General features: G+C 55.4%; 2 protein-coding genes across 10 annotated transcripts in view; both read left to right on the plus strand.

Annotated features, from left to right (window-relative positions):
• The window catches only part of EHBP1 (EH domain binding protein 1), a 281,810-nt gene extending 280,614 nt beyond the window's left edge, over positions 1–1,196 (plus strand). For all 8 annotated transcript variants that reach the window (XM_074341201.1, XM_074341202.1, XM_074341207.1 and 5 more), the window contains one exon: positions 130–1,196. In XM_074341201.1, the coding sequence (XP_074197302.1) occupies positions 130–220 (91 nt within the window). In that variant the 3' untranslated portion in view covers positions 221–1,196. The remainder of the gene's footprint in view (positions 1–129) is intronic.
• A 729-nt stretch (positions 1,197–1,925) lies between these two features.
• On the plus strand, positions 1,926–12,400 carry OTX1 (orthodenticle homeobox 1). Of its 2 annotated transcripts, none has more exons than XM_045514391.2 (5): positions 1,926–4,821; positions 5,928–5,996; positions 7,592–7,797; positions 8,706–8,857; positions 10,125–12,400. In XM_045514391.2, the coding sequence occupies exons 3-5, from the start codon at positions 7,701–7,703 to the stop codon at positions 10,944–10,946; spliced, it is 1,071 nt and encodes a 356-aa protein (XP_045370347.2). In that variant the 5' UTR covers positions 1,926–4,821; positions 5,928–5,996; positions 7,592–7,700; the 3' UTR covers positions 10,947–12,400. The 2 variants fall into 2 exon arrangements, with proteins under 2 accessions (XP_045370347.2, XP_010950209.2); XM_010951907.3 differs by lacking the exon at positions 1,926–4,821 and adding an exon at positions 5,363–5,569.
• Positions 12,401–12,604: the final 204 nt, after the last annotated feature.

The following is a 12,604-nucleotide window of genomic DNA, read 5'->3' on the forward strand; positions in this document are numbered from 1 at the left end:
TTGTCCGTGGCAGCCTCCCTCCGGCCCTTCGATCCCCATTCCCTCTGGGGCTCGGAATGTGGGGCGAGAGAGGACCGCTGACCTGCCCTCCACGAAGAAAAATAATTTGGTTTCCTGTTTGACTTCCAGGGCCGAAGAAGAAGATGAGCATTTGGAACGAACTCTGGAGCAAAACAAAGGCAAGATGGCCAAGAAAGAAGAGAAATGTGTTCTTCAGTAGCAGCTGGACCAGAATCTTGTCCAACATTAGTCTTGGGTCCCCAGACCAGGAAAAGTCAGACTCATTGTTTTAAAACTTCTAACATTTAGTTTGGCTGGATTGTACTTCTTTATCACCACCACCACCCGTTTTCCTCCCTCCTTTCCCAATAATATACAGAACTCCGAAGTAGCTTTCTTTAAGGATTTTTTTTGTGTGTTGTTAATCATTTCCTTGAAATCATGTGAAGTAGATTTGCACAGACATCTTGTGAGTGATTGGTATTGGGAATGTTCAAGAAACTATTCAAAGAAGAAAAAATAAACTCTTCTCTCATTATTTTCCCTCATTTTTTGATGGGAGGAAATTTTTAAAACATTTTTGTTGTTAATAGCATAACAAGGGGTGGGAGGGGGGTTAAGGGGAATGGTAAGGAAAATGTCATGAATGATTTTTTTTCCAGTCCTGTCATATGTAACACTGACTCTGTTACCTAAATTTTATAGTTAGATCATATTCAATTTACTTATTAAACTGTGTTCCATTTACCAGTGGGATTTTCTGCAGTTGTTTTGCATTTCACTGTAAGGATAATAAGAGTTCTCCTCTGCTTTCTTCAGAGGATGGTCCTTTAACGTAGCCTGAGACAAGTCTTGTGATTTGAAGGTGAACTGTAAGGATGGGACTAATTGACATGCATCAGTTTACAAAGACAGTCTTATCATCTGAGAATGCGCCATCTTTTTCTCTGGATAATTATTTATTACATCTAGCTTGGTTCCTACATTTTGTTGGGTCTCAAAATTGGCTCAAGAATGCTGTTAATATTTATTCTGTATTGATAAAAGTCTGTCTTGCCACTATGAGTAAATCCTCCAATTAATATTTTCTTCACTAGCATAGCACTTTTTTTTGTGAAAATGGTTATCTGTTTATTTATTACAGTACTGAGTCATATATAAATTTTCAATAAAAGCAGAAACTTTCTTACCTTAAACACTGCTGCTACTTCTTTGCAATGAAAACTTGACACTGGTTGGAGGAGAAGTTTTTGTATTCATAAGACTTTTCATGTGGGAGAAAAAAGGTCCTCTTGAATACAGGGCAGGATACTGGGCTGTATTTGGAGCTGAATACACCACCCCAGAGGGGCCCTGCTGACACACGAATGCGAACTGAAAAGCAATTAGTCATATTTTCTTAACCAGGGTAATAAACTCTCATCTTTTAAAGGGTCATCTCTGTTAAAGATTTGAGGAAATTTGTGATTTCACAGCACTGAAAAAAAATGCTAGTATCTTGTTATTTTCAGTTGTTACAATTTTGCACTCATGAGGAAGAACTGTGACTTCTGATAACCCTCGAGTCGGTAGGTGCTTAAGAGAAAGGAAGAGGGTTATTGTTCGAGGGGCGGGGGAGGGTTAAGTGTGTGCAGGTGTGTGTGTATGAGATGCGAGAGAGAAAGAGAACTTTTAACAAGAAGTTCTAGGTTACAGAAAAAAATGGCAATTTTATGGTGGTTTCCATCACTCCTCTACAGAGGCGTCCGAAACAAAGAAAGCTCGTTCAACAAGTCTGGAGACAGATAAAACAGTCTTCTAGCATTTATAAGTTAGCCTAGTTCATACATACACATATACACGCATATATGTACATATATCATACAAATATCTGTACACAAATTCGAAAAGAATTCAGCCACATTCAATTTCAGGTCTTTCAAAATGATAAAACGTTGCTACAGTATAATTTACTCATGACAAGAATTTTAAGAAGTTATTGAAAAGTTATTGGAACTAAAAAATCGGGTATTCGCCCTTTTTATTCGAGCAGGGGAGCAGAGGGAGCTGCCGCTCTCGGGGGAGGCTCTCAGAACCCGGTTCTAACCTCAGGAAAGCGGGCAAACTGAAACCGCCAGCCGGGAGCAGCCTGGGGCTTGGGCGGCCGGCGTCACCCACTCCATTTACGCCGGATTCGGATTCGGGGAACCTTCCTTCCCGAGGAGCCTAGCAGAGAGGCGATTCCTCCAAACCGCTCCCGACCTGCCAAATGACAAACCTTCGCTAGCCCCAGAGTTGCTGCCCCTCTACCTGCCCCTCCTGCCTCAGTCCCCCGAGCCTCGCGGGGTTTCCATTTGGGCTGCTCTGTGGCGCCCGCACGCCCCGCAGCGGCGGCGGAGCGCGGCCCCCGGGGACCAGCGGGGTCAGGCCCATGGCGAGGGCGCCGCGTCCGGATTTTGTCGCGTGATGCCCAGAGGTTGCTTCCCCGGCGCAGGCGCGAGCCCGGTATGCCGAGAGGCCGGGAACCCGAAAGCCCGCACGGCGGTAAACGAAGCTATGGGCCCCAGGGTCGCCGAGGAGGAGTGTTGTTGGCAGCGGGCTGGCTTGGGCACAGCCCCCCAACGGGTGCAGAACTTCCGCCCCTGGCCAGGATCCCACGGCCCCGGAGCCAAACCCCTCCCCCTGTCCTAAGTGTCCTCCAGAGTCTGGCCCGGCCTCGGGGTCACCTGGATGCTAGAGCCATCTCCCACGCCTCCTCCCCGGCCCTGGGGCCTCGAGCTGGATCCACATTCCCTCCCCGGGCGATGCCCCCTCATCCGCTCCCCGAGCTGGGGCGGTTGCTGGAACGGTCGCGGCTTCTGGCCCAGCATCTCCCACCTGGACATTTGCCTAGCGACGGCTGCCTCAGTCCTTTACGCCGCATTCAAGAAACTTTCATCTCAGTCTCTCCCTCTCTACTCTCCTCCCTCTCCCCTCTCCTTTCGCTCTTTTTCTTCCCTTAATCCCGAGGTTTTATGGGTTGAGCATTAAGAAAATTCGCCTGCAATTTGGGATTAGATAAATACTCTCATGGGGCGGGGGGAGGGAGGGTGGAATCCTGCTACTTGATACCTCCCAACTTCCCAGAGACCGCAGCAGCATCTGGAATCGAAAGCGCCGGGATCCCGCGTGGTGGGCCCTGGGGACTGCCTGAGAACATTCCAGCGCGTACAGCCACCCCACCTCGCCACGCCAGACCTCGTCCCCGCGCGGCAGCTGCAGCCGAAACAGGGCTGGAAGGAGGCAGGAGTGCGAAAGTTTGGGGGCGGCGGGCAGGACAGGCACGCACTGAGGTCCCGGCACACTGGGCGCAGGCACACTGGGAGCAGGCCAGGGCCAGGACAGAGCAGGGCTAGGGACGCAGAGCACCCCCCATTCCCGAAGCTCACCCCAGGGCGCCCGCATACTTTCTCTCGCAAACTAGTGCACCCCAGCCCGCGCCTTTCCCCAAAACTGATGGCGAGGGTGTATTTCGTTTCTTTCTTTAAATATCCGCACATCTCGGGGTCTCGGAGCCCGGGGCCTCGCTGCCTACTCCCCGCGGGGGCCTGCGCGAGCCTAAGGTGTGTCCCCGCTTGGGTCAGCGCTGCGCTCTGCGCAGTTTCTTTTCCTGTTAAGGCTTTTTTTTTTTTTTTCTTCATGTTTTCCCTTTTCTCTCGTTCTTTTATTGTTTTCTCTCTCTTTCTCTCCCTTTTGTCATTGGGCCGCGGTGTCTTTGTTCTGGAGAGAAGCGCCCGTGTCGCTGACTTTTGTGAACCAGAGAAGGATCTTGTAAAAACCTTTTTTCCTTCATACTTCCCCGCTCCCACCCCTCCTCTTTGGCCCCTTTGATTAGATGTTCCCTCATCGTCAAAAAAAAAAAAATGTAATTTCGTTAGTCTGGCGGCCACTTTCTTTGAACATTAGCTCGCTTTCAGCTCCAACTTCAATTAGAAGGAGTTGATTTTGAGGGATCAACAAAAGAACCGACCAAAGCCTTATTAAAGGTCCTAAGAAGATCTCCCGGGTCCTTTGAGAAGCAGTTAAGGAAACAGTGTGCCCTCCATCATATTCTGTTACCGTATTTTATTCGGACTCCAAAGGAAAGTGTCGCTTGGGGGAGGGGGAAAGCACTTTGATGAGCGGCGGCCGCGGCCCCATTTCACTCAGCGGGCTCCCCTTCCTTTTCCACTCCTTGCCCCGCGCCCCGTCTGCTCTCGGTGCGGGACCCCGCGGCCCAGCAGCGCCAGCGCTCCCCACCGCGATGCGCCCGGCGGCTCCTTGACTCGCCCTCACACTTATTCCCGTTCAAACTTTTCACTCTGCCCGTTGGGGTGGAGGGAAGGGGGGATTAAGAAGAAGCGGTAGGATTTCCTCGAAAGGGAGTAAAGTCGTGCCTAATATTCAGGAGGAGTTGCCATTTAAATGAATTGCCTTGTTCAGGGTTGAGGCGAAAACACTTTTTTTGCGCTTTGAAAAGTCCACCCAGGTAGACGTGTTTGAGAAGGTTTTGGGGGGCTGGTAAATGGGCTTCGCCAGTACGAACAATCCGGGGAGATGGCCTCAAGGAGGCTCCTGCGGCATGTGGGAAAGAAATTGAGGTCAGGGGTCTGTGCCCACGTTTTCCACCAGATTGTCCGTGGTAGGAGACTGGGAAGGAGACAGCGGGAAAGAGAAAGTTTCCTATCCAAATCTTTCGGTTCAGAAGTAGAGAGTGTGTGTAAGGGGGAGGGGACTCTGGGCGCCAACATTTCTGAAGAAGCGTTTAAGATTTGCACACAGCCTTCGTGGGGACTGGGAACCCCAGGAGACGCCGAAGAGCAGGTAAGTGGCGGTGCCTGCCCTGCGGGTGCTGTTCCCCGGCGCAGGAGTCCCGAGGCGCCGAGGCAGGATCTGCGCACTCGGAGCTGCTCCCGCGCTCGGCAAAGTAGTCTGTGCCAACACCAGCGGCCCGCGGCGTCCGTCTGCAGGTCGTGGCGCGGTGAATGAAGACGCTGGGGCTGGCGGCTCTGAGAGGGGGCCAGGGACCCGTTCCCCTCCAGCCTGCGGCTCCCGGGTCCTCGCTCCCCAACCCAGCCGCCGAGCAGGGTGGTGCGCGGGAGAGCGAGGGAACCGGTTCTCCAGCACCTCGCCTCCTCTCTCTGCCACTCCCTCCAGGGCGCCGAAAGGGCGAGAGAAGGGCGGGGGCCTCGGGGCGGCCTCGGGACCAGCGTCCCCCCTCAGCGGCCTGGGCTCCCGCACTGCTCTCGCCTTCCTCGCCTCGCTCTGCGCGGCGTTTGCCAGCCGAGCTCCGGAGTTAGCGCGCGACCGGGGCGGGGCGGGCGGGCTGTGAGGGCGGGGTGCAGGGGGCGGGGGAGGGCGGGGGCGCGCGGAGGTAACCCCCGGCTCGTGCTGCCATTGCCCGGCTCCCTGTCACTCAGCCCGCGCGGGGCCGGGGATTGGCAGCCTCGCCCCGTTACGCACTCACCTCGCGTTCACATACCCGGGGAGGGCAGTAGAAAGGTGATCAATCTTCATCAGGCTACATTTCCAATCACCTAAACAACCGGGCAAGACAAGCCACTCCGACAAGGTAAATTGCTTGATTTATTTAGTTTGCAAAGTGCCTCTGCAGGACTTCCCTAGCCCCCACCTCCTCCACGTTGCACAGAGTGCAACGGCAACCGCGAGCCACCTCCCAACTCTGCCCATCTCACCCCCATCCTCCTCCTTGCGGGCCCCTCGGCGCGGTCCCGGGCGAGATAGTCTCTCGGGAGTCTATAGGGTTTTGCAAACAAAGTGTGCAGTAAAGTGAAACCTGGAGGGACACGCACAAAGCCACTGGAAAAAAAGAGAAAGGGAGGAGGGAAGTTGGGGAAAGAAAGAAATCCAGGGGCCCTAGACCAACCACCCAGCCCGGCAGGTAATTCCTGTGCCGCTCTGTTTTGCAGGTTGGCTGCCCGGCGGGTCTGTGTGAGGGCGCGAGGTAGATGGTGAGCGGCCCCCTCAGCTGAAGGCAGGTAAGGAGAAAGCCGCGGGCCGCCCGGGACTCTACGAACTCGTCGGTTGCTCTTGCCTCCCCCTCCTCAAAAGGGTGCCCGCTTCCCAGGACCCCCGCACATGGGCAGGGTTGGGGAGCGGCCTGGCTTTCCTCTTGGTGCTCGGACGACCCCAGAGTTCTGCTGCGGCCCCGCTCCCCTCCCCCGCCTCCGCCGAAGTAACCGAGCAAAAGTGCTAAGTTTGAAGAAAGTACTTGAAAACTCATGCTGCAGCCTAGCAGAGTCGCCGTGGCCGACTCCCGTTCTCCTTAGGCCCAAGAGCCCCGGGTGTTTCCCTTCCGTCGCCTTCCCTGCAAACTGGGTTTCCCCGGCCCAGGCCATGGGTTCCGGGGGTAGGAGCTAGAGGCTTCTTCAGCTATAACTTATTTCCCTGAACTTCCTCGCTCGCGTCCCAGATCTGATTTGAGTTCCTGTGAAACGGGATGAAGCGACAGGTGCTCTGAGGCCTTAGTCCCACTTCCCTAGCACCACTACCTGACCCCTGACTGTAGCCCCTCAGGTTTGGGGCAACTGGGGAAGCCAGGCTTCGACCTTCCAGCCCGGGTCAGCGCGAGCTACGCCGCCGAGGCCTAGTTCTCTAGTCCCGATCGGGTCCAAGGGCCGCGGGTTCAGCTAGTAGGAAAAGCAGGGAAGGCACCAGACCTACTGCTCTCAGGCCTCCCAAATCCTTGAGACCCTTCGGGGCGCTGTCCGGGTCACCTTTTAGACCCCTCTGGTTGCCCTATTGTCCGCAGCCAGGACCTGGCAGGAAGAAGGACCGGCTTGCGTTGGCGAAGAAGGGCCTGCGGCTTTGGCAAGGTGCCCGTGACCTCGGGCCGCGTCTTAGATCCGCCACCTGTTCAGTGGCCCCTTCTTCGTCTTATGGTCGCCTCTGCGGGACCTGGGCCCTTAACTTCGGATGAGGTGTGGGCGGGATTCCGGGTGAGCGATATTTTCAGCGGCTGGGCACAGAGAGGTCAACTGGAAGGGTGACTGTGGGTTCTGCGGCTGGGACCTTGGAAGGAACGTACTCTCTCAAGTAGGCAGTGAGTCCCGGGGAGGCCCCAGGTGCTGCTAGCCCTCTGCAGTGCCTCACTTTGGCTCTCTGGATTGTACCTGTTCGTCCCATTTTTCAAAAACGTTTGAAACAGAACGAAACAACCGCTCGTGCTCTGGGCTGCCCGGGCGCCAAGTGAACGTTTGCTTATGCAGTGTGAAGCCGGCCTCCCATCCGACCAGAATTCTGCCTAGACTTGGGACCTTACACACTCCGCGGTCCAGGCTCTGAGCTCCCAAGCTTGGCCCCGCTTTTAACCTCTCCTCACTCCTAGCGACACTCTACGAGTGTCTGGCCCATTCCAAGCCCGAAAAGAGGTGATGACGATCCAGCAAAGTTTACTTTTCAAAGAAATCCTTGTCTTTGGGCTAAGGCCTTGTACAGCCGAGTTGACCGCCCTGCGCAGTTCCATGGGCTGCGTAGCCTCCGCATTTCGTGGTTCCTTGCCCCCGACAAGACCAGGAAGCCATATGGCTTCGATGGCTCCGATGACGGTTTGGTGTATCTCGTGTCTCCATAGGCAGGGACCCCAGACACAACAGAGGCTGAAAGACTGCGCGGTGGGAGCCCCGCACTGCGCCCGCCCCGGCCCCCTGGATCCGTCGGGGCGCCTCCACCCAGCTGTTAGCATGATGTCTTACCTCAAACAACCTCCATACGGCATGAACGGACTGGGCCTGGCGGGGCCGGCCATGGACCTTCTGCACCCCTCCGTGGGCTATCCGGGTGAGCACCGGCCCCTGCAAATCTTGGGGTTCCCCAGCCTCCCGGGTTTGAGCACAAGCTTTGTCGGCTAGCAGGTCCAGGGTGCCGGTTACCTAGTCTGCTTACAATGCAGGGCACGCTGCAGGCTTGCAGGGCAGAGTCGGTGGTCGGTGAGGAGGGCCTGAGTTGCGACGGGCACCCTCCAGGCCTGGCAGCACCGGCAATGGGCACAGGGCTCATTTCCCTAAGGATTCATTTCCCATGCGTGGCTTTTGGGGGGCTTGTGTGTGAATCTCTGCCTTTCCCCCTATCTTGAATGAGGAATCTGGACACTTGCTAGGCTCTGGCAGGAAAGGCTGAGCTTGCCTTGTGTAGAGATTGGCTGAGCTGAGGAAGAGCGATTCTCCCTCCCTAACTAAATTGTCCTCTAGACCGGTGGCCTGCACCAACTTTTGCACCGCTGATGTGGACGGCTTGAGCCAAATCCTGGCTTGCTTTTCTAGCTCCCACTCCATCCCCATTTATTAACTCGGAAAGTGTTTTCCAGGACATGTCTCTGCACACCCCTCCCCCACCTTTCCAGCCAGGGAGAGTGTTGATGGGGGCAGTGAAGGAAGAACGATTGTATAACTTCCCCTTTCTTAACCTCTGAGAGTCAGGAAAGGGGGCAACCCTGGAGTGTCGGAGACACTAGCTTCCTATCGCACACATGCTTTTTCTCCCACCTATAGCCTGTCAGGTTCGACCTCCCGGAGGTGGGATGTTTTTGTTTTTTGGTTTTGTTTTGTTTTTTGGTTTGTTTGTTTTCTTGGAGCTCGCCTTTCTTTTGCAAAGACCTGGTTCAGGGCCTGCCAGGGGCCTGTCCGCGTCCTCTAACGCGAGTCCGCGTGGCCACCACTGACCCGAGGCGCCCCCGCGTGTCCCCTCAGCCACCCCGCGGAAGCAGCGGCGGGAGCGCACCACCTTCACGCGCTCGCAGCTGGACGTGCTCGAGGCGCTCTTCGCCAAGACTCGCTACCCTGATATCTTCATGCGCGAGGAGGTGGCGCTCAAGATCAACCTGCCCGAATCCAGAGTCCAGGTGCGCGCGCCCGAGGCTCCAGGGTCTGAGAGATTGGTCTGGGGCAGGTCGGAGAGGGCCTGGTCTGTTGTGGGGGCGGGCTTACAGGCTGGGCAGCTCCTCTCAGACTCCCCCTAGCGCTGGGCCCTGGAAGAAGGGGCAAAATAAACGAACTAGCTCTGGATTCGACCCTTGGCCCCGGGGCGCCTTCGCTATCCAAAGTCCTTTTTAGGGTTGCAGGAGGACAGGCGAGGCTCCAGAAGGTAATGTGACCTGAGGGCCCGACACTTGCCCCTGATTCTTTGGTCTCCCCAAGACTTGACTGTTTCCTTCGGGGTCCTGAATTCTGCTTCTGCCCTTGCCATGCATCCAGGGGATCCTGGAAATGGAAGAGTGGGGCTTGGCTGGAGCCTGGTGCCCTGTCTGGGAGTGCACTTCACAGGTGGCGCCAGTTTGATTAGACATTTCTTTTATCCGGAGAGGATGACGAACGCAAAACCTGGCTACCAGCTTTGCTGTTTCTGTTTTTGCACTGAATGCGGCCCGAAGACAGTGTTCGGATTATAACTCAGAGCTTTCCTCAAAGGCCTTTTATCTTGCCTTCTTTTCCTGGAGGCTCGAGAAAGAACCAGGAATGCCATGCCATATACGGGGGCCTTCCAAGAGGAGTGAAAACTTTATGACTGTACTATTTGGTTCCTCATTTGGATCCAAGAAGTCCAACGAAATTCTGCCCAGGCTTCCTTCCTTAGTCCCCCGAGTACTGCCTCTATTCAGCCTCCAGGCCTTGCTCCTGCTCCCACCCAAATTCTCGTCCTGCCCAGCATCAGGCCTCCAGGGAAATAGTGGCTCAGGCCTCAGACTTGGTGACTGTCCCGCACTCTGCGGCCTGCCCTGAGCCTCTCTGTAGTTTCCTGAGCTCTATTCATCGAAGACAGGGCCTCCAAATATATAAGGGGCTGTTGGGAAACAGCCAACAGCAGCAGTTTAGAGATGGCTGAACTTCTGGCTGGACAGACGCAAATGTTCCGCCTTAGGGCAGAATTGCGCTGGGGGTGGGGAGGTGCACATCCCTACTTCGCCAGTGGAAGGTCTTTGAGCAGAAGGAGGGGGAAGGTGGAGGAGCTGGGAACGCAGGCGTAGGCTCTGGCGGGGCCGGAGATAGGGAGTGTGTGAGGCCTCGGTAGGAGAGGGATGCGAATCCTAGGCCAGGTGGTAGTCTAAGGGGCGGAGGAGTGGCAAGCTCTACTCTCCCCTAACACACTCTCCCCTACCCGGCCCGCTGCAGGTCTGGTTCAAGAATCGCCGAGCCAAATGCCGCCAGCAGCAGCAGAGCGGAAGCGGGACCAAGAGTCGCCCCGCCAAGAAGAAGTCCTCCCCTGTGCGGGAGAGCTCGGGCTCGGAGAGCAGCGGCCAGTTCACGCCGCCCGCTGTGTCCAGCTCCGCCTCGTCCTCTAGCTCGGGATCGAGCGCCTCCGCCAACCCGGCGGCTGCAGCGGCTGCAGGCCTGGGCGGGAACCCGGCGGTGGCAGTCCCGTCGTCGTTGAGTACGCCGGCTGCCTCGTCCATCTGGAGTCCGGCCTCCATTTCACCTGGCTCAGCCCCGGCGTCTGTATCGGTGCCCGAGCCTTTGGCCGCGCCCAGCAACGCATCATGTATGCAGCGCTCGGTAGCCGCAGGCGCCGCCTCAGCCGCAGCCTCCTATCCCATGTCCTACGGACAGGGCGGCAGCTATGGCCAGGGCTACCCCGCTCCCTCCTCTTCCTACTTTGGCGGAGTGGACTGCAGCTCATATCTGGCGCCCATGCACTCGCACCACCACCCTCACCAGCTCAGCCCTATGGCACCCTCCTCCATGGCTAGCCACCATCACCACCATCCCCACGCGCACCACCCATTGAGCCAGTCCTCAGGCCACCACCACCACCACCACCACCACCACCACCACCAGGGCTACGGAGGCTCAGGGCTCGCCTTCAACTCTGCCGACTGCTTGGATTACAAGGAGCCTGGCGCCGCTGCCGCTTCCTCCGCTTGGAAACTCAACTTCAACTCTCCTGACTGTCTGGACTATAAGGACCAAGCCTCATGGCGGTTCCAGGTCTTGTGAGCTCCGGAGTGGGAGGAAGAGAAGAAACGCAACTACCTGCGCTCTCCATGGTCCCCGTCCTATTGTTGCTGCTGCTGCTGCTGCACCGCCCGCCTTTGCCTCGGCTTCTCCAGACCTGAAATTTCATGCCCCCAAAAGATACCCATTGCCTGCACTGCCGCCCTCATCTTAATGCCACTTGCTTGAGGGATGTGCAAACCCTGACCACCTCTTGGATGAGGGGACTGGTGCTTCGGTTTGGCCCACAAGTTCTATACGGGAGAGCTGCGTGCTGCCCTCAACCCTAATGAACTCCTAAGCCACCCTCTTCCAATCTTTCTGGACAGATATGCACTTGCAGCCTTCGGAGGCTCTTCACTCTGACTTGCTGTTTGAGCCCTACACTTTAATTTATTCTTTCTGGACACTGGAGTCACTAACTGGCATGTCTGCCCATTGGAGTGCACCCACACTTTACTCCAAATCAAAACCACCACTAAGTGTTGCTCGCGTGCAGACTGCAACCCCTTCAGCTGCCCTCAGCCCCGCTCCCTGCCTGCAGGCCAGAGCTTCCCGGCATTTCCTCCTCCCCAGCCGGATGCGCTGGGACGAGGCCGGAGGGAGGAGCGAGCCCCTAGCCTCTCGCGCACAGCCCCGCCCTGCGTAGAACTGGCTCAGGCTTCCGCCTCCGAGGGAATGCTGTACATAGTCAGGTCCGTTCCAGGGACCACTTAAACTTTTTAGTTTCTGTTGATTGAACTGAGTATATCTCGTCCTAGCCCCCAAGAAATAGAACTTTAAGATATATACAGCTTATATATATATACACACTATATATAAACAAAAGCAAAAAATATTTTCCCTCTGTCTCCCTTCCTCTCTTCTTCAAACGATGGAGATTTTACTTTTTCAGTTGTTGCAAAGCTTCCCTGCCCGCTCACACCTCCTCCCTCTGTGTATTTATTAAAGAGAACCGTTTGGTTTCTGGAAGCTGCGCGCAGAGGATTGGGAGGGCCTGGGGGTGTGGAGGAAATAGCCAAGTCAGGGCGCAGGGGAGGGGCTGGGCGGCGCGCAGGACTGAGCCCTTCACCAGGTCTAAGCACAAGATAGCAGTTCCTATTTAGAGGCCAAAAACAAAACTAAACTAAAATTTAAAAATACAGCATTATGGAAAAACAAACAAATCCAGGCCCCAAAACCTGGTTCCAATTCCTCTGTCAGCTTCTATCTCTTTTAACAGCCCTGTTTTGTCTAGTGAGTTTTTAGTGCACCTTCATTCTCCGAAACCTGCGGAGAGCCCGCGCTTGTATATCAGTTTTGGCTTTGGCCGTTTCGTCCAGTAGGTGGGAAAGTAATTTGTAAATTTGATTTGTCCGACGTGAAGATCGCAAATTACTTGTTGAAATGTAAGGCAGTCCCCTTCCTCCCCCTTTATCTACATTATTTCCCCAAAATAAATGCAAATTAATGAACGGCTTGTCAGTGTTGCTCTTCTGATTCCAGCCCAGGTCCTGGTCTAGGGTGGGGGGAACCAAAAAGAGGGAAACTCGCGTGTTAGTAACCCGCGTGTTAATAACCTGTGTGAAGCTGGAGGCCAAAGGATGAGGCGGGAAGGCGTGGCAAGAGGAGTCCCCAGAAACGCTCTCTTAGGAGGGTCCCCTCTCCCGATTAGCCCGGCC

Source organism: Camelus bactrianus, chromosome 15 (assembly GCF_048773025.1).
Source record: "Camelus bactrianus isolate YW-2024 breed Bactrian camel chromosome 15, ASM4877302v1, whole genome shotgun sequence".
NCBI classification, from domain to species: domain Eukaryota; kingdom Metazoa; phylum Chordata; class Mammalia; order Artiodactyla; family Camelidae; genus Camelus; species Camelus bactrianus.

Coding starts and splice junctions, on each gene's coding strand:
- OTX1 (XM_045514391.2), top strand. CDS start 7,701: ATGATGTCTTACCTCAAACAACCTCCATACGGCATGAACGGACTGGGC. Junction 7,798..8,705: donor CCCCTCCGTGGGCTATCCGG/GTGAGCACCGGC, acceptor GTGTCCCCTCAG/CCACCCCGCGGAAGCAGCGG. Junction 8,858..10,124: donor TGCCCGAATCCAGAGTCCAG/GTGCGCGCGCCC, acceptor GGCCCGCTGCAG/GTCTGGTTCAAGAATCGCCG.